Consider the following 18,759-nt stretch of genomic DNA (forward strand, 5'->3'; position numbering starts at 1 on the left):
TGTACACTTCCAAAATATAAGATAAAAAACAAATAAAATAAAATATACATACAACAACAGTGTTTCAAAATGGCTTTAGGTCTATAAATTAGCATATATTCAACACAAAAAACAGTGACAATTGGTTGTTGACAAAGGACAGCTGGACATATAAAGGGCCCCATTACCTTCAGTAGCTTAGGGCCTCATCAAACCTAAATCCAGCCCTGGTTCCTGCCTATCCTTTGGTTCTATGACTAGGAATACCAGCTCACTGTTTTGGGAGAGAGACTAGTTTCCTTTGCTACAGCAAAAAGAGATGACATTAATTCTTAACATGCTTCAGTTCCACCAAACATTATGGGAGAGGAACAGAATGTCTCTGTGGTTATGGGTGAAGATTTGGAGCTCCACTGCCAGAGCAATGCCATCCCCCCACCAACCTTAGAGTGGCTGAAGGATGGCCAGCCATTGCTGAAGAAACTGGGTCTCAGCATCACTGAAGGGGGAAGTGTATTGAAGGTAAGTTGAAAATAAAAAAGTTTTTCCCTCTCAGGTCTTTCATCCTTATGACCCCCGACACTAATGATACACAAGGCTCAACTGGCACTGTGATTCTTGACACAGAAGCTGTGCACACATTTCCTTTTATTTGCACTTGAAGCTGAGCACACGTGAAGCTAGCCACAATCCATAAGTATCCTGCAGTTTCTTAAGACTGCTGCTTTCCCTCAAACCAGTTCCCGTCCAATTTGAAAATGAAAACTGCAGCTGAGCTGGGGTGTGTACGCTAGAAACCTCTGTTGCACATGTGCAGTTGACAACATGGGCGCAAATGATAGATTCGTTGAATAGGCATTTAGGGGGTGGGGTTTGGGGCGTGGGAAAACAAATCAGGCAGTGCTTGTTGGGTGAAGACATCTTTGCCTTCTCCCTGGTATGTTTGGCAATTGGAACATGGTGCAGAAAAATGACCTTGTTGCGTTTTAAGCAGCTAATGTATAAATAGAGTAAAGGTACCTCCAGACTGACGGGACACAGGTGGCGATGTGGGTTAAACCACAGAGCCTAGGATTTGCCAATCAGAAGGTCGGCGGTTCAGATCCCCACGACGGGGTGAGCTCCCGTTGCTTGGTCCCTGCTCCTGCCAACCTAGCAGTTTGAAAGCACGTCGAAGTGCAAGTAGATAAATAGGTACCACTCTGGCGGGAAGGTAAACGGCGTTTCCATGCGCTGCTCTGGTTCGCCAGAAGTGGCTTTGTCATGCTGGCCACATGACCCGGAAGCTGTCTGCAGACAAACGCCGGCTCCCTCGGCCTATAGAGTGAGATGAGCGCACATCCCCAGAGTCGGTCACAACTGGACCTAATGGTCGGGGTACCTTTACCTTTACGTTTACCTCTACCTCCAGACTGGGTGCAGGGGGGATTTCAAGCCCACACCAGGAAATTTAGGTTTGTGCAATTAAAATGGATTAAGGCACTCTGTCACTCTAGTGCTGATATAGCGGGCCTTTCTCAGGGAACTGGCACCCTAGGTCCTGTGACTATTGGGGAGAAGCGAGACAGGCAAAAACCGCCTGTGGAATTTTGCCAACTTACTGAATTAGTTGACTTCCTGTAGAATTACTGCAGAGGTTTAGCCTCATTAGGAGATTCTGAGCTTGCACTGAATTTTGCTCAAGGTCAAGATTCACTGACAACTTATAGATGCTTGAACCCCGCTTGAAGAACAATTCTAGTCTTACTGAACAATTTTGCTTCCTTCAATATTTTTCCACCTATGTCCACGTACAGTATACGTTTCCCTTCACTGGTTTCCCTTATTGTTTCATATCAAGTTTAATCTTCTTTTTAATCTTTAAATTTCTCCATGGTCTTGGCCACTCCTGCCTGGCTTTGTTATGCCCTCTCCCCCTTCTCCTCATTTCCTCCATTCCTCAAACACTAATCTTCTTATTAAATCTCCACTCTTGGGCTGCTTCTCATTTCCATCCCCGCTTTGTGATCCCTTCTGCGTGGTACTGTCTCCCTCTGAATATTTGGCTGCTCACATCTTAGTCTCACTTTAATAAATTTTTAAAACCTCATATTTCATCTCTCATAACAAAAAATTTTTTTCCTTCCAGTAGCACCTTAAAGACCAACTAAGTTAGTTCTTGGTATGAGCTTTCGTGTGCATGCACACTTCTTCAGATCCAATGCATGCACACGAAAGCTCATACCAAGAACTAACTTAGTTGGTCTTTAAGGTGCTACTGGAAGGAAAAAAAATTTTTGTTTTGACTATGGCAGACTAACACGGCTACCTTTCTGTAACTTCATCTCTCATATTTCTCTTTGATGGCATATTTTATTTTTCAAGAAATCCTTTCCTGCTCCTAGACTGTTGTTGTCAGAGCTGGCCCTACCATTAGGTAGAGCGAGGTGGCAGCACAGGGCAGCTGGTTGTGGGTGCCCTGAAAAGGCAGAAAATGGTTTGTTTAATTTATTGTACTTTTACAGCCAGGGAGTGGGAGAAGCATTGTAGGATTTCCTGCCTCAGATGCTGAAATAACTTGAAGAGGGAAGGGTATCTTTTGCTGCCCCCCCCAACAGCAGAATGCATTGGATCAGCTCTGTTTATTGTATTCTTTTAACTCTTTCCCCCTTCTTTTACTTTCTTTGCCAGCCGGCGCAGAATTTCCCCCCTCTGCTTCCATCTTCCCTGTCTTTTTGTTTCATCTCTCTTTTTTTAAAATTGTGTGCCTGCAGGCCCAGGGACTTGTGCTTTCTAAAACATTTGGTACAGTGCCTAGCGCATTTCAGATGCTTCTACAAATAATAAATGGTGCTGGTGATGTTTTTGCTGGAGCTGAACTCTCGAAATATGCTTCTGATTTTGCTCTAATAATGTCAGGCCAAGTTCTAAGACGAGGGGGTGGCCCTCGTTTTGGCACAAGCAAACGAGGATCAAAATGGCCACGAGCAAATCACATGACTGAAGGCAGGCTGTTGGCCAGGTTCAAAATCAAGCATAAATGGAGGGCAAAGAAAGAGAGTCTGCATGGCTACCTTATGGGGTTGCTCAGAGTGGGGAGTGCTCTTTGGCGCAAAGGATTTATAAGACCTGCTGTTTGCTTGCAATGTAGACTACAGGGTTCCCTTGATCCAGAGTTTAATGTACCCAGTTTACGTGAAGACTAGAGCAGGAGGTAGCTTGGTAGAGGAGGTAAAGTGCTGGAGACCGGCTGCTGAGGAGCTTACAGAGCCTAGGACTTGCCGATCAGAAGGTTGGCGGTTCGAATCCCCGCGACAGGGTGAGCTCCCATTGCTCTGTCCCTGCTCCTGCCAACCTAGCAGTTCGAAAGCACATCAAAGTGCAAGTAGATAAATAGGTACCGCTCCGGCGGGAAGGTAAACAGCGTTTCCGTGCACTGCTCTGGTTCGCCAGAAGTGGCTTCGTCATGCTGGCCACATGACCCGGAAGCTGTACGCCGGCTCCCTCGGCCAATAAAGCGAGATGAGCGCCACAACCCCAGAGTTGGCCACGACTGGACCTAATGGTCAGGGGTCCCTTTACCTTTACTACCTCAATGCACTTTTGATGGTTCAAAGCACTTCACATATAACAGCTTATTATAATCCTTAACAACAACCCTGTTAGGTAAGCTTAGTATTATTCTCCTGTATAAACTGGGGACTGAGACTAAGTAGCCTAAAGTTAGTGGGTTTATGGTAGAGGGGAGATTTAAACCAGGAACTTCATGGTTCATAGCTTAGTCTAGTGCTGCCCCTATGATAGGGCAGGGTGATGCGGTTACCTCAGGTGGCAGATGCTGAGGTGCGGGGAGGGGACAGAGCTGTGAGTGCCCTGTGGCCTGACCTGTACCCCCGGCACTAGTCTGCTGCCCTCAAATGCAGTGGAAGATACTTTCACCAGTATTGGTGTACAATTCAACTACCAGTCAAATTGGCTTCTGCGTGTGCCTTGGAAGAGGACGCCATCTTGTCCATTGCATCAGGCAGCAAAATATCCTGAGCCGGCCCTGGCTTAGTTTCCCAGCTGTTACACTGTGTCAGATTCTAGGTTTGATTCAGGCAAAACCTGGTGGCAAGTGTAATCAGGAGAATTTATTTCCAGCTGATGAACCATCACCAGCTCTTACTGTAATGTAAGGGTAGAGAGAGAATACTTTTTATCTACTGAGGTAGGAAAACAACGCTTTTCAATCAGTCTTCCCACTCAGTAGTTGACCAATAATCTATAAAGCCCGTGAGTAAATTTGCAAGTAAGGTTGTACTATGTTTAGGGAAGCTTTTAATGTTTGATGGACTATTGTATTTTAATATTTTGTTGGAAGCGGCCCAGAGTGGCTGGGGAAACCCAGCCAGATGGGCAGGGTATAAATAAAATAATAATAATAATAATAATAATAATAATAATAATAAAAAATTTACATTGTGATGCTTTCATAACTGATTGCTGGAATATTTTGTGTGGTGTTGTTTTTTTTTAATTGCTAGATTAAAGAAGTGCAAACGCAGGATACTGGACGTTACACTTGTGAAGCCACAAATGTGGCTGGGAAAACGGAAAAGAACTACAATGTCAATGTATGGGGTAAGATATGCAGCTTTTGCAATCACTTTCATAAAGAGCGGAACTCTATTAGTGAATGAAATGGGTGTTCCTGGAAAACCTAGGTGCATACAGTCATGCCTTGAGAGTTGAACGTTCCTGCTCCCGAATGATTGAAGTGTTCCGGAAGCAGAACGTCCAACAGGGGTTCTGTGGCTTCTAGTGGGCCGCAGGAGCTTCCTGCAGCCAATCAGAAGCTGCGCTTTGGAAGTCAAACGTTTTGGAAGTCAAACGGACTTCTGGAACGGATTCTGTTTGATTTCCAAGGTATGACTGTACAGTGGTGCCCCACAAGACGAATGCCTCGCAAGACGAAAAACTCGCTAGACAAAAGGGTTTTCCGTTTTTTGAGTCGTTCCGCAAGACGAATTTCCCTATGGGCTTGCTTCGCAAGACAAAACGTCTTGCGAGTTCTTGCGAGTTTGTTTCCTTTTTCTTAAAGCCGCTAAGCCATTAAGCCGTTAATAGCCACTAAGCCGCTAATAGCCGTGCTTCGCAAGACGAAAAAACCGCAAGACGAGGAGACTCGCGGAACGGATTAATTTCGTCTTGCGAGGCACCACTGTATTAGGAAAGGGGTTTGAGAAATTTGCACAATTGTGCTGCAGTTCAGGAGATTTGTTTTTCTGATATTCACTCTCGTATCTGTAGTTTACAATCCTGGGAATCTTACTATGTTATTTTAAAATAAGCTCATTTTGAGACCTCTTGGACACAGGACAAAAAAGTGAGAAAGTGTGAGAAATTCATTTTCAAGCCCCTGATACTAGGATGGGTATGGGTAATTTTGCCAAGGAACCATTGCCTAGTAACTAGAGCGGAATGGATCTGAAAACATTGGTTTGTTTTTCATTCTTCCAGTTTTTGCTGAATTTCTGCATCAGTTCCTGATTTTTTAAAAAAAGAGTACGCAAAGATTTATACACATTATTGTGCACATTTCTTCTAACATATGCTTTTTGGTATGCAGTTTTCCCTGATGTATGCATTTTTGGAAGCATCTCCCCTGAGTGTAGTGAACCATAGTGTGCATATTTTTGTGTGCACTTTCCCCTAATAAATGCATTTTTGTATGTTCTTTGGGCTGGAGAACTGCATCATAATATTCATAGAAGCATTGTTTCTCCAAAGATGGAGTGCAAATTTCTCACACAGATTTTTCTCACATCCCTATTTATGCTATGCAACCTCCCAGAATAAGTTAAAGCAAGCTCTGATTGCCTGAAGGTTGAAACATTACGCACTGGACTGGTGGTGGCATCTAGTGGTTGATCCCAAGTTTCGCTTTTTATGTCAGTTTGGATTTTCCAGTTGCCTAGGGTTTGCCAGTGTACCAGAACATACGGTTAGGAAAAACTTTGCCTTGTCATCTTTCATGGCAGCTATGCAATAAATCTTTACACAAGTTGCACTGACTCTTCAGATCTATCAACTCTGTGTCCAGGGCAGCTGTCTACCAGCTCCATCTGGTATGCAGGCTGAGACCCTACCTGCCCACAGACTGTCTTGCCAGAGTGGTGCATGCTCTAGTTATCTCCTGCTTGGATTATTGCAATGCTCTCTATGTGGGGCTACCTTTGAAGGTGACCCAGAAACTACAATTAATCCAGAATGCAGCAGCTAGACTGGTGACTGGGAGCGGCCGCCAAGACCATATAACACCAGTCCTAAAGGGTCTTCATTGGCTCCCATTACGTTTCCAAGCACAATTCAAAGTGTTGGTGCTGACCTTTATAGCCCTAAACAGCCTCGGCCCAGTATACCTGAAGGAGTGTCTCCACCCCTATCATTTAGCCCAGATGCTGAGGTTCAGCTCTGAGGGCCTTCTGATGGTTTCCTCACTGCGAGGTTGCAGGGAACCAGTCTGAGGGCCTTCTTGGTAGTGGCGCCCATGAGATGTCAAGGAAATAAACAACTATCTGACTTTTAGAAGACATCTGAAGGCAGCCCTGTTTTGGGAATTTTTAAATGTTTGTTGTTTTATTGTGTTTTTTATATTCTATTATTATTGTCCAGCATCACTGAGAGGGCACGAAGTTAGCTACACCCCTGATCTAGATGTTCTTACAAGCTAAATCCTCTTCCTTCAAAATGATTATACTTCTTACTTTTCATGGAAACCATAGATCTGTAAGTGATGGTTTAGAAACATATTCTTTGCTTGCACACAGGATCCAGAAGCAACGTTGGACAGCCTTTTGGTGTTGCAAATCCAGGAAATTTGTGCGTCTGATTTAGTATTGGACCATTTCCCCAGAGCTATCTCCACTTCCAAAAGCTGGCAGAATTCAGCAGGATGGGTTTAAGGCTTTGCTTCTGGGAGACTTAGTGGTATTACAGTACTGGTTTGAAGTACGAGAGACTGAAATAAGAAGTAGAAATTGGTGCAATGCAAGGAAGGCTTTAACTGCTGCCAGCACTGAAGCTTTTAATTCTCTTTACTATTTCAAACACCGAAAGAGTTGAAGAGGTTCAAACAGAAATGTTTGGTTCCTGTTTTGTACGCTCTCAGGAATAGTTTGAACAAACGGAAGGTATTCGGTTGTGTGTCCTGTTCGCCCCATTTAGCCCGTGAGGAATTCAGTACTTGAAAGAAGTGTCTGTGTGGGTCTGAGTTTGCTTCTTCTGTTGGTTCTTACAGTGGCCCAGTGTTAGGTGCCATTTATTACTTGATAATTTTATAAGTTACAGATCACCAGCTATTTCTGACATTTCCCCACTTTAGTGCCAGCCAGTATTTATAGTTCAGACACGCTTACTCGTCTGACAGTAATTGAAGGAAACCTCATCAGTATGATATGCGAGTCCAGTGGAATTCCACCCCCGGCCCTCAGCTGGAGAAAGAATGGTAAGCAACCGCTATGGGTGAGGGCTTTCCCTAGGAGCTAGCTGTTGCCTTCAACTTCTCTTTATCTCATTGGGTTGCAAAGCTTTCCCCGCAACCCTCCCCTCTTCACCTAGCCCCCTACATGTGCATAGTCACACCCACCCCATACATTGAAATCATGTGGCTCCCCAAATAGTCCTGGGAACTGCAGCTTTTTGAGGGTGTGGGAAATTGTAGCTCTGTAAGAGGTAAACGGGATACGGGTGGTACTGTGGGTTAAACCACAGAGCCTAGGACTTGCCGATCGGAAGGTCGGCGGTTCGAATCCCGGAAGCTGTATGCCACCTCCCTCGGCCAATAAAGCGAGATGAGCGCCACAACCCCAGAGTCGGTCACGACTGGACCTAATGGTCAGGGGTCCCTTTACCTTTTTAAGAGGCAAACAGGATTCTTTGTGGGAAGCCAGGTTCTTTAAATGTGTTTTAAGTGTGTGGGGTGAATGTGACGAGTTCGGTCGGTATAAATGTAAAGGTAAAGGGACCCCAGACCATTAGGTCCAGTCGTGCCCAACTCTGGGGTTGCGGCACTCATCTTACTTTATTGGCCGAGGGAGCTGGCGTACAGCTTCCATGGCATGTGGCCAGCATGACTAAGCCGCTTCTGGAAAACCAGAGCCGTGCACGGAAATGCCGTTTACCTTCCTACAGGAGCAATACCTATTTATCTACTTGCACTCTGACGTCGTTTCGCATTGCTAGGTTGGCAGGAGCTGGGACCGAGCACCGGGAGCTCACCCCGTCACGGGGATTTGAACTGCCGACCTTCTGATCGGCAAGCCCTAGGCTCTGTGGTTTAACTCACAGCGCCACCTGCGTCCTTGGGTCATTATAGCTGGCAGCAGTTGATACAGATTTGAACATTTGCTTCTAAAACCTCATTTGCTTCTGTTAAAGGTGCTTTCAAATCAAATTATTCTTTCTTTGTTTAAGCTGAGTTAGGCTGAGGCATGGAATCCTTGGACCCATTAATGTAATGGATCCTGCCCTTACCTGCTCTCTTTCTTCCTTTGTCTGCTTTCCTCCTCCAGCCCTAGTAGGACAGGAGGCAAGCTTGACACAGTACAACGTTGCTGACTTCTAACCCATCATTCTTCCTTACTTGACCTCTGACCATGAGGACCAATTTTAATGGATGCAAAATTTCAAGACTGTAGACCTAAATCCACAGTGAAATGGAGGTGAATGATACCACTTAGGCCAGTGATGGCCAAACATGGCCCTCCAGCTGTCTTGGGACTACAACTCCCATCATCCCTAGCTAACAGGACCAGTGGTCAGGGATGATGGGAATTGTAGTCCCAAAGCAGCTGGAGGGCCAAGTTTAGCCATCACTGACTTAGGCAGAACGCATGTTGATTTCTATAAACATAGGGGCACCTGTGCCCAGCACTCATTGGCTATATGGGAGTGGGGTTCAACATTTGTGACCATGTTGGAGTATGACTGGAATAGAATCCGTGTCAAAGAACCCTGAACCATGTGCCTCATCCTATGCTCATTCCTATCTGAAATAATGTTTCTCTTGTAGGTTCTCCACTGCTGGCTGACCCTACAGGTAGGGTCAGAGTGTTATCTGGAGGAAGGCAGTTGCAAATTTCCATTGCTGAGAAATCAGATGCCGCTTCCTATGCGTGTATGGCTTCAAATGTTGCTGGAATAGCAAAGAAGGAGTATAACTTGGTGGTATATGGTAGGTCAACATGTCAAATTGCTTGTGGCTGTTCATTGGTTTGGAAACGATGACCGTTGATGAGTAAAGCAGGGCTTGCAATCAAAGAACAAGAATGGAACAGGCGATTATCTAGTTCAACCCTCTGTTCTGCAGCAAGACCACAAAGTGGTCTCTGGAGTCTCCGCTTGTAAATATCAGTTTACCTTATCCACATTAGATTAATAAGAAGCCTTGGTGGTTTTGCCAAAACTTTGGGGCCAAGCTAAACATACTGTGGGAGATCCGTAATTGGATCTCCCACCGTCTTTCGTCTCTTGCTGAAAACAGCAGCAGTGGGGGTTTGGTTTGGGCTTGCAGGGGGAGAGTTTTTACTCTTGGCTCCAGTACTGCAGCCATGATTGGTTCTGAGCTTGATTAGCTGTGGGACCAGTAGTGGAGAGGGGGTTGTGACCTGACCTCCCAGCACCAGAGTCGCTACTGCTTACTGGGACACAGCGCGGGTGGCTCTGTGGTCTAAACCACTGAGCGTCTTGGGCTTGCTGATCGGAAGGTCAGCGGTTCGAATCCCCACGACGGAGTGAGCTCCCGTTGCTCTGTCCCAGCTCCTGCCAACCTAGCAGTTCGAAAGCACACCAGTGCAAGTAGATGAATAGGTACTGCTGCTGCGGGAAGGTAAACGGCGTTTCCTTGTGCTCTGGTTTCCCTTGCGTCAGAAGCGGTTTAGTCCTGCTGGCCACATGAGCTGGAAAGCTGTCTGTGGACAAACGCTGGCTCCCTTGGCCTGAAAGCAAGATGAGCGCCATGACCCCATAGTCACCTTTGATTGGACTTAACCGTCCAGGGGTCCTTTACTTTTACCTTTTACTGGGAGGGGCAAGGCAATGCAGAGGTCCACCTTGTGCAATTAATTTGGCAGGTGCATTGGCTCCACCTATGCATTTGAATTAGTTCTGACCTCCACAGTGCCCTGACCCTCTGAATCTCTCTCTCCCAGGGAGCACTACCATCCCAGCCTATAATCTCATCCTGCCACCCACCATTGCATAGGGTGGAGGCACAATATGAGTACATGTGAGCACATGTTGCAGTTAATAGTATCCTGGAGGGTAGGATTGGCATGGGGTAAAGGCTTAAGCTCTTCCTTTCCCTATGCAATGCCCCAACACAAGAATCCCACCCACTGCCCTCTCGGCATTCTGCAAGAGAAAACAAGACATTGGGCGGTTACAGTCACTGATTTTCTGCGTCGAATTTAGTTTTATTCTCGGAAGCTGAACTCTTTGTGCTAAGTCTGGAATGTTGTTTTGTTTCTCCGAATAGTTCGTCCAACTATATTGGGCAGCGAAAGCCAGCAGTCGGATGTAACTGTGACTCGAGGGAATGATATTTCATTAGAATGCAAGGCAGAAGGGATTCCGGTGCCAGCTGTCACCTGGATGAAGGATGGCCGTCCATTGGTCAGTGGGAGAGGAGTGGAAATACTGGACGAAGGACATCGCCTGTGGCTCAAAAACTCTCAGGTGTCAGACACTGGCCGCTATGTGTGCATTGCTGTGAATGTGGCAGGACTGACTGACAAGAAATATGACTTAAGCATTCATGGTAAGCAAGGGAAATAAATGTGTGCCACAGAAGAGAAGCATGTTTGGGGCCAAATCAACAATTCCACTCTGTTTTACAGTGCTGGCCCAACGTTGTACAGTGGAACCTCGGTTCTCGAACGTCTCCGTTGACGAACGTTTCGGAATCCGAATGCCGAAAACCCGGAAATAAATGCTTCCGTTTTGGAACACGCCTTGGAAGTCAAACGTCTTCCGCTGCGTGTTTTTCAATTTTCTCAATTGAATTTGTTGACAGCCCTTTGTGCCTCAGTTTTCGAATTTTTCGGAAGTCTTCTGGAACGGATTACGTTCGAAAACTGAGGTTCCACTGTACTGTAAATGAAGTGATAATTCCCCAGTCTTGAAGATTTTCCCCAAGTGCTCCTCATACTGGCCCCCTGCTAAAAGTATGAGCTACTCACATTCTCTCTTCCTTAGCCATAAGGTCCATGTTGTTCTCCTTCCAATGTTACAAGGAAATTGTGTCGAGAGGAAATGAGTTGGGTGATTTGTGCTTCCTTTCCCCTCACTTCTGGGTCTCTTTCAAAGGGGATGTGTGTATTTTCCCACTAAGAGATGTGTGTTGTGTTCTCATACAAGGAAGGCATGTTTCTCCCTGTCCCCCTTCCAGCTATCCTTGTGTCAAGAGAGACAAGAAAGTTCCTTGATGTGAGCTCATCCAAGTCCCCAGCTTGGGGGCAGGCATATTATGAGCATATTGCCCCACTGACGACATTTCTAAGCACTAGCTGCCAAAAGCATTCTGTTAACCCATTCTTCATTTGTGGATTATTTTATGGAGCAGATGGTTTTGGCTGTCCATTATTGAATTATGTTTTCTTATGTGCCTTGCTTCTGTGGTTTTTGTGTGTGTGCTTTTTTTGCAGTCCCTCCAAGCATTGCAGGTGACCTGACTGTGCCTGAAAACATCAGCGTAGTCGAGAAAAATCCTGTCACGCTGATTTGTGAAGCTTCGGGAATTCCCCACCCATCAATAACATGGCTGAAGTACGGGCAGCCTGTCTCTTTGAGTAGCTCTGTAAGAATCCTGTCAGGTAAGCAGGGGATACTGAAGGCGAAGAAGTTACTTTTTTTAAAAAAAAGAAAGATAAAATGAGCACCTTGTGCAGCAGAGTTAGGGTCAAATTAAGTAGAAGCCTGTGGAAAGAATAAACGAAATATGAACTAGTTTACAACACCAGCAGTAATACATAGCAATACTTTTCCTGGATTATACCCCGTCTGATTAGAGGTGGGATAATGAGGCAGCAGGGACGCGGGTGGCACTGTGGTCTAAACCACTGAGCCTCTTGGGCTTGCTGATCAGAAGGTCGGCGGTTCGAATCCCTGCAACAGGGTGAGCTCCTGTTGTTCTGTCCCAACTCCTGCCAACCTAGCAGTTCAAAAGCACGTCAAAGTGCAAGTCGATAAATAGGTTCCACTCTGGTGGGAAGGTAAACGGCATTTCCGTGCACTTTTCTGGTTTTGCCAGAAGCGGCTTAGTCATGCTGGCCACATGACCTGGAAAAACTGTCTGCAGACAAATGTCGGCTCCCTCGGCCAGTAAAGTGAGATGAGCGCCGCAACCCCAGAGTCGTTCACGACTGGACTTGACTGTCAGGGGCCCTTTACCTTTTTTAATGAGGCACCAGGAGAATCCTCAATATTCAGAACTTACCTCTTTTTCAACAACTCATGGAGGTACGAGGAGGAAGTGTGATTGAGGGAGAAATCCATTCTGTTCACATTTTAATGCGCAGAAATGTAAAAACTGCTCCTCTTTTCTTCATGGGGTATTCAGGAGCCCGTATAGAGTCCTTAAGTGGGTTCCCTATCGGTAGGAGGAAACAACAGAGGCCAACCAGAGAATACTGAGAAGCAAAGCGGCTAGTCAGCATGATCTTTATTGAAGGAACTGTTGCAACAGGTTCCCCACTCACCACACGCAGGAGGGAGGAGAACTCCGAACAATGATGCACAAGCCCTTATATAGACTCTTGAAATTGTCCACCCTGTAACCCAAGACCACTCCCCAAAACATCATACATACATCACAGAAGACGGCGGTCTACAGCAGAAATCCTGCCTGCCAGGATAATGATAATGGTCGCTGGTTGCATTACCTGGGCAGCCTGGCCATTCTTTGGTGATGGTTAGTACTTTAGTTGCTGAATCCAGCTCATAGGCTCACCCTATTCATACACAAATATGTCCTTAAGGCAGGATTTGTAAGCAAAAAGATAACGGGAGGGCTTTCTCCATTTGCCTCACTTACTGCAGAGGAATATTTTAGGTCATTGGGAGAGTCAAAATGGCTTCAGGATTGCTCTCCTATACATTTTCAGACGCTTAGTTCATATATTTAGATATGTGTGCATTTATGAATATTCCATATTTGAGGCCTTAAAATTCTTATCACAGGGTCCTGGGACCAACATGGGCACTATATATTGTCAGGCTATATTTGACAGGCAGTTTTCATTATAACATGCGAATGTATGACTCCTCTTCAGGTGGCAGGATGTTGCGCTTGATGCAGGTGAATATGAAGGATGCCGGTCGCTACACCTGTGTGGTGACTAACGTTGCAGGAGAGGAGAGGAAGAACTATGAACTCTCTGTTTTAGGTGAGTATGCGACAGCTTTCAGGAGGGTTAAAGAACTTTTGGGTTTTCGCTCCTGATATTCATGAATAGTTCCATGGCTTTAAAATCTAGCCAACTGAAAAACTGGTGTTTTTAAGAGGTTAAGAAGTTAAGAGACCAAGAGTACCAAAAATGTAACAATAACAATAATTTTTAAAAATAACTGAAAGATTACTGTGGCTATTTAAAATTTTGGACTGGGTAGAATTACTCTTCTAAAGATAACTAGTAGAAACAGTGGAAATGATGGTAAATAGAAGATTGGAAAGGCATACAACATGGAATTCTATGGACCCAAGTAAGAGGTGGAGGGAAAATCCAGTGCAAACAGAGTAACAACATAATAAGTAGTTAAGTAACATAATTTTTATTTTATTTTTTATTCATGCATACATGTTCAATAACAGAATGTTAAGAGATTTCACTTGTTTATTATGAATGTTGATACGTATGAAAAAGATATCTGTGAATCAATTTAAAAACCAATAAATATGTTTAATCGGGAAAAAATTGGTGTTGGCATCTAGCAGCACTTGGGGGTGGGGGAGAATCTGGCAGGCGGGAAGTCCGCTCAGTGTGCACAGAGATGCCACCACTCAGAGCGCCTTTGAAGGAAATGTGAGAAATGGGAAAGCATATTCTCGCTTCCTGCAAATTCTAAAAGCTTGTAAAAACCAAACACCACCTTTGAAATGCCAGCTCTTCAACAAAAACTGTTTGACACACACAAAAAAAACTGCATCGCATTCAAACTAGTATCATCCAGGCACCTTGGGGGAATGTAAAATAAAGTGATATTTTTATAGCCTTTTTCTTCTTTGCCAAACTTTTATTAGGCATTACAAGTATAGGCCATCATAAAACATCTGTATATAAAAATGTAAAATATATACAAATAAACAGCCATGTAAAATATATAATAACGAGGATTTTCATTGGGGTTTCTTCCTACTAAATAGTGCCATTCACCACTTTAAGAGGTACTACTGACAGAAACCTTTTTGAAAAATAATGACATCGCTATGGGCTTGTCAACACTTAATCATCACCATCATTTTATTTGTATGTCGCCTTTCCATAGTTAAAACAATGCTTAAGGCGGCTTACATGATTTACATAATTACCAACATAACAAAAGTCATAAGCAATAAATAAAACACATCAAAAAAGTGCACAACCAAATGGAAAACAATTTCTGCTTGTCCCATGTCTAGATAGCATAAATCCGAGTGATTTTCTGCTTTTCTTGCCCTTTCTGGGTATAGGCCTGGGTGGTTTTTCTTTTGCCCCTCTGCTTTCCCTCCGAAAACCCGTTCTTTAGCACTAAATTGAAGCAAATGTCAATCTGGAGAAAACCTGATGGACATTTGCTCTGATTCAGGGTTAAAGATTGGGTTTTCCTGGGAGGAAGGGGTGGGGTAAACAGAAGTGTGGATGAGCCTTGTGACTTTTATCACATCCAAATGACCTGAGAAGATAATAGGATGAATGCACATATCATGAATTATGGCGGCTCTCTTTATTTCCATTAAAAGTCTCAGAAAACCCCCCTGCTCCCAACGTAAATGAGTGTATTTAAGGTTTCATCATATACTTGACAAGGTGCAAGATTTCTCACCTCTCAGCATGTTTTGAGAATATGGTTGCTGACAATGGAGCAGCATTTATGGTTTCTAATGTGAGCTAACTAGATGTCCTCATGCATATGCCTTTCTCGGTTTGTTTTTAACCATGTAAAAGTTCCTCCGGGCATTGTGGGAGAAAACAACCTGGAAGATGTGAAAGTGAAAGAGCGGCAGAGCCTCATGCTGACCTGTGAAGTAACAGGTAAGGCAAGGTTTATCTTAATTACAGGTGACTTGGCCATTTGTTGGGGCCAGATTAGATGTGATGTGGACAGCCACATTCCTGTCTCTGTGTCTGCCCTGTTTATATAGAAAGGCCATGTGTGTGTGTCTACTTTTTGCACCAACACAAGACAGGAGAGCTCACCTCTCCTGTTCTGTAGCTTTACCTCTCTATTCAGCCTCTTTTCTCCCAGGCTGGTTCCAATATTGGAAATGAGCCAAGCCGGGGGGAAAGTGAATGAATTAAGTCAATTTGGGAAGCTGATGTCTTTCTCTGTTCAGCTGCCGTCCCTTCCAACCTTCCAATTTATCCATTGAACAGGTGAACAAGGGTAGCCTCCTGTTATGTCCACTTTTGACCCTTATGTTATGTGCAGCAGAGCTGCAAGATCTTCTGTGAGCTTGGTTTTTAATTTATTTTTTAATGAGGAGACCTTGCTAATCTCAAATGTCTCTTCTCTCACATGTGCAAACACACCCACGTGCCAGCTTGATTGGGGATGGGGCAGAACAACTCAAAGGAGGAATTGGCTACTGGGAACAAAAGATAAGGAGGCAATGCTTGTGTTCCATGTTGCTTTCACCACTAGTTAGATGGTGGAGTCAGGTTAATAGGGTCCACCGTGGATTTATAAAGGAGACTAAGCAAAGTGTTGAGTGGGAATGATTTCTCCCTTGGGCCATTTGTTCCCGAATAACATGCCCCAAACTAACAGACAGACAGACAGACAGATATCAGTCACTCTGTTCTAAAGGGCCATCGATAGGTTAGATTCAAAGGGCGAAGGAAACAAGCAAGAAAGGATTGTGCTTTATATTTCTTCTATGCCGGTCATAATGGTCAATTGCAGGCAAAATACTGACTCTTGCATACCATGGTTTGCAAATGGGGAGGAAGATTCAGGAATGAACACTCCTAGAATTGTAGAGCTTGAAGGACCATGAGGGTCATCAAGTCCAGGAATCTTTTTGCCCAGCGTGAGGCTTGAACCCATAACCTTTATATTAAGAGTCTCCTGCTGTGTTGACTGAGCTATCCCTCCTCTCCAGTGTGGTGTAGTGGTTAAGAGCGGTAGACTCGTAATCTGGTGAACCAGGTTCGCATCTCCGCTCCTCCACATGCAGCTGCTGGGTGACCTTGGGCTTCTCTGAAGTCTCTCAGCCCCACTCACCTCACAGAGTGTTTGTTGTGGGGGAGGAAGGGAAAGGAGAATGTTAGCTGCTTTGAGACTCCTTCTGGTAGTGATAAAGCGGGATATCAAATCCAAACTCCTCGTCCTCCTCCTCCTCCTCCTCCTCTTCTTCTTCTTCTTCTTCTTCTTCTTCTTCTTCTTCTTCTCTTGAATGATTCCCTCCCTTCATTGTTTAACTTCATAATTTAATATCATTTAATATAGGGGCAGGGAATTGCTTTCAGTCTGAGGGGCAGCTTCAAACTTGGCCAGCCTTTCAGTGGTCATATTCCAATAGGGGGCAGGGCAAAAAACCCAAGCACAATGAAGAATAAACATGGCCTCCAACCATCTATTCCATACACAAACACACAAGTTCCAGACAAACCAACACTATGATCAGACCAAAGACTTAAGTTTCCCCTTTTGTATGAAAGAGGGGCTCATCTTTCCTTCTGCACTGTTTCTGAGATTGGAGCTGGCAAATGAAGAAGGAACTGGGAGCAGGAACACGGCTTTTGAATGCTGCAACCCAAAGGCATTTCAGGTCATTAGCAGCGTCCTTAGAAACAGCAACTTCCCGCTGCTTCCTAACTGTGCCAAATTTGAATGCGATTCAACATTTTATGGCATAAGATTCCTTAGTTAAGGCAGGGGGTGATTCTTAAGCCATGGCTTGCGTAACTGCACTGGACAAAGCCATGGAAAGTTCAGCTTTGCACAAAAGGGTCCCAAATGTGCTGCGGTAACTGGGATTGGTATTGGATGATATCACACGGGGGACGGGTTGGCAAAATGGAATCACGGGTCAAATGGGGAGGCCTGGTAGCACTGCAGGTTTTATGTTGCATGTTCTCTGTCAGTTGTTGTTGTTGTTGTTGTTGTTTAGTCGTTTAGTCGTGTCCGACTCTTCGTGACCCCATGGACCAGAGCACACCAGGCACTCCTGTCTTCCACTGCTTCCCGCAGTTTGGTCAGACTCATGCTGGTAGCTTCAAGAACACCATCCAACCATCTCATCCTCTGTCGTCCCCTTCTCCTTGTGCCCTCCATCTTTCCCAACACCAGGGTCTTTTCCAGGGAGTCTTCTCTTCTCATGAGGTGGCCAAAGTACTGGAGCCTCAGCTTCACAATCTGTCCTTCCAGTGAGCACTCAGGGCTGATTTCCTTCAGAATGGATGCGTTTGATCTTCTTGCAGTCCATGGGACTCTCAAGAGTCTCCTCCAGCACCATAATTCAAAAGCATCAATTCTTTGGCGATCAGCCTTCTTTATGGTCCAGCTCTCACTTCCATACATCACTACTGGGAAAACCATGGCTTTAACTATACAGACCTTTGTTGGCAAGGTGATGTCTCTGCTTTTTAAGATGCTGTCTAGGTTTGTCGCTGTTAGTAATCAAGGTTAATGCTGGCACAGTTTCCTCTTGACAAAGTTTCCCAAGGCTGTTTCATTCTTTGGTTACAAGGGCATCCTTGATTTAGCATTGATGTGCATATAATGTTGGGCCATGGTTAAGACAGATAAAGAGAGCGAGAGAGCACTTGCAATGAAGATGGAAGGAAGGAATGGAAGGGAGCTTGGTTCCAGAATTGCAAAGCATGGTTTAAAGGCAACCAGTGTTATGTCTGCACCAGACCGTTGCCAAGATTTATTTTGTAAATACAGCCCACAGTGATTTTTCTCCACCGCAGAATTACTATAAACTTACTTTGTGGTAGGAAAATGTGTGGACACAGGTGGCGCTGTGGGTTAAACCACAGAGCCTAGGACTTGCTGATCAGAAGGTCAGCGGTTCGAATCACCGCGACGGGGTGAGCTCCCATTGCTTGGTCCCTGCTCCTGCCAACCTAGCAGTTCAAAAGCACGTCAAAGTGCAAGTAGATAAATAGGTACCGCTCCGGTGGGAAGATAAACGGTGTTTCTGTGCACTGCTCTGGTTTGCCAGAAGCGGCTTAGTCATGCTGGCCACATGACCTGGAAGCTGTACGCCAGCTCCCTCGGCCAATAAAGCGAGATGAGCGCTGAAACCCCAGAGTTGGCCACGACTGGACCTAATGGTCAGGGGTCCCTTTACCTTTAGGAAAATGTGTTGTATATACAGAAGCAAACTTGGCTGTAGGAAGGTGGGATAGTGGCCAGCACAATATGAAGTAACTCAGGTGTAAAATAATTCTGCCCTTAAGGCAAATGGTTATCACATTTGCTTTGCAAATGTCCACAGCAAATGTATATCATCTTAGACCAAATTCAAACTGGTGATTAAAAACAACTATTGAATTTCACAGAGCTGTTTTGAAGTTATCTACTAATGGAATATAAGGTTGTATTCAGTTC

General features: G+C 44.8%; 1 protein-coding gene across 6 annotated transcripts in view; it reads left to right on the top strand.

The window, feature by feature from the left end:
• Positions 1–18,759, top strand: part of HMCN1 (hemicentin 1) — a 301,086-nt gene that overhangs the window by 175,916 nt on the left and 106,411 nt on the right. For all 6 annotated transcript variants that reach the window (XM_053391425.1, XM_053391419.1, XM_053391422.1 and 3 more), the window contains 8 exons: positions 326–501; positions 4,485–4,581; positions 7,325–7,447; positions 9,014–9,175; positions 10,478–10,759; positions 11,646–11,813; positions 13,272–13,385; positions 15,144–15,230. In XM_053391425.1, coding sequence (XP_053247400.1) covers positions 326–501; positions 4,485–4,581; positions 7,325–7,447; positions 9,014–9,175; positions 10,478–10,759; positions 11,646–11,813; positions 13,272–13,385; positions 15,144–15,230 — 1,209 coding nt within the window. The remainder of the gene's footprint in view (positions 1–325; positions 502–4,484; positions 4,582–7,324; positions 7,448–9,013; positions 9,176–10,477; positions 10,760–11,645; positions 11,814–13,271; positions 13,386–15,143; positions 15,231–18,759) is intronic.

The sequence above is a fragment of the Podarcis raffonei genome, chromosome 6, assembly GCF_027172205.1.
Source record: "Podarcis raffonei isolate rPodRaf1 chromosome 6, rPodRaf1.pri, whole genome shotgun sequence".
Lineage (NCBI taxonomy): Eukaryota > Metazoa > Chordata > Lepidosauria > Squamata > Lacertidae > Podarcis > Podarcis raffonei.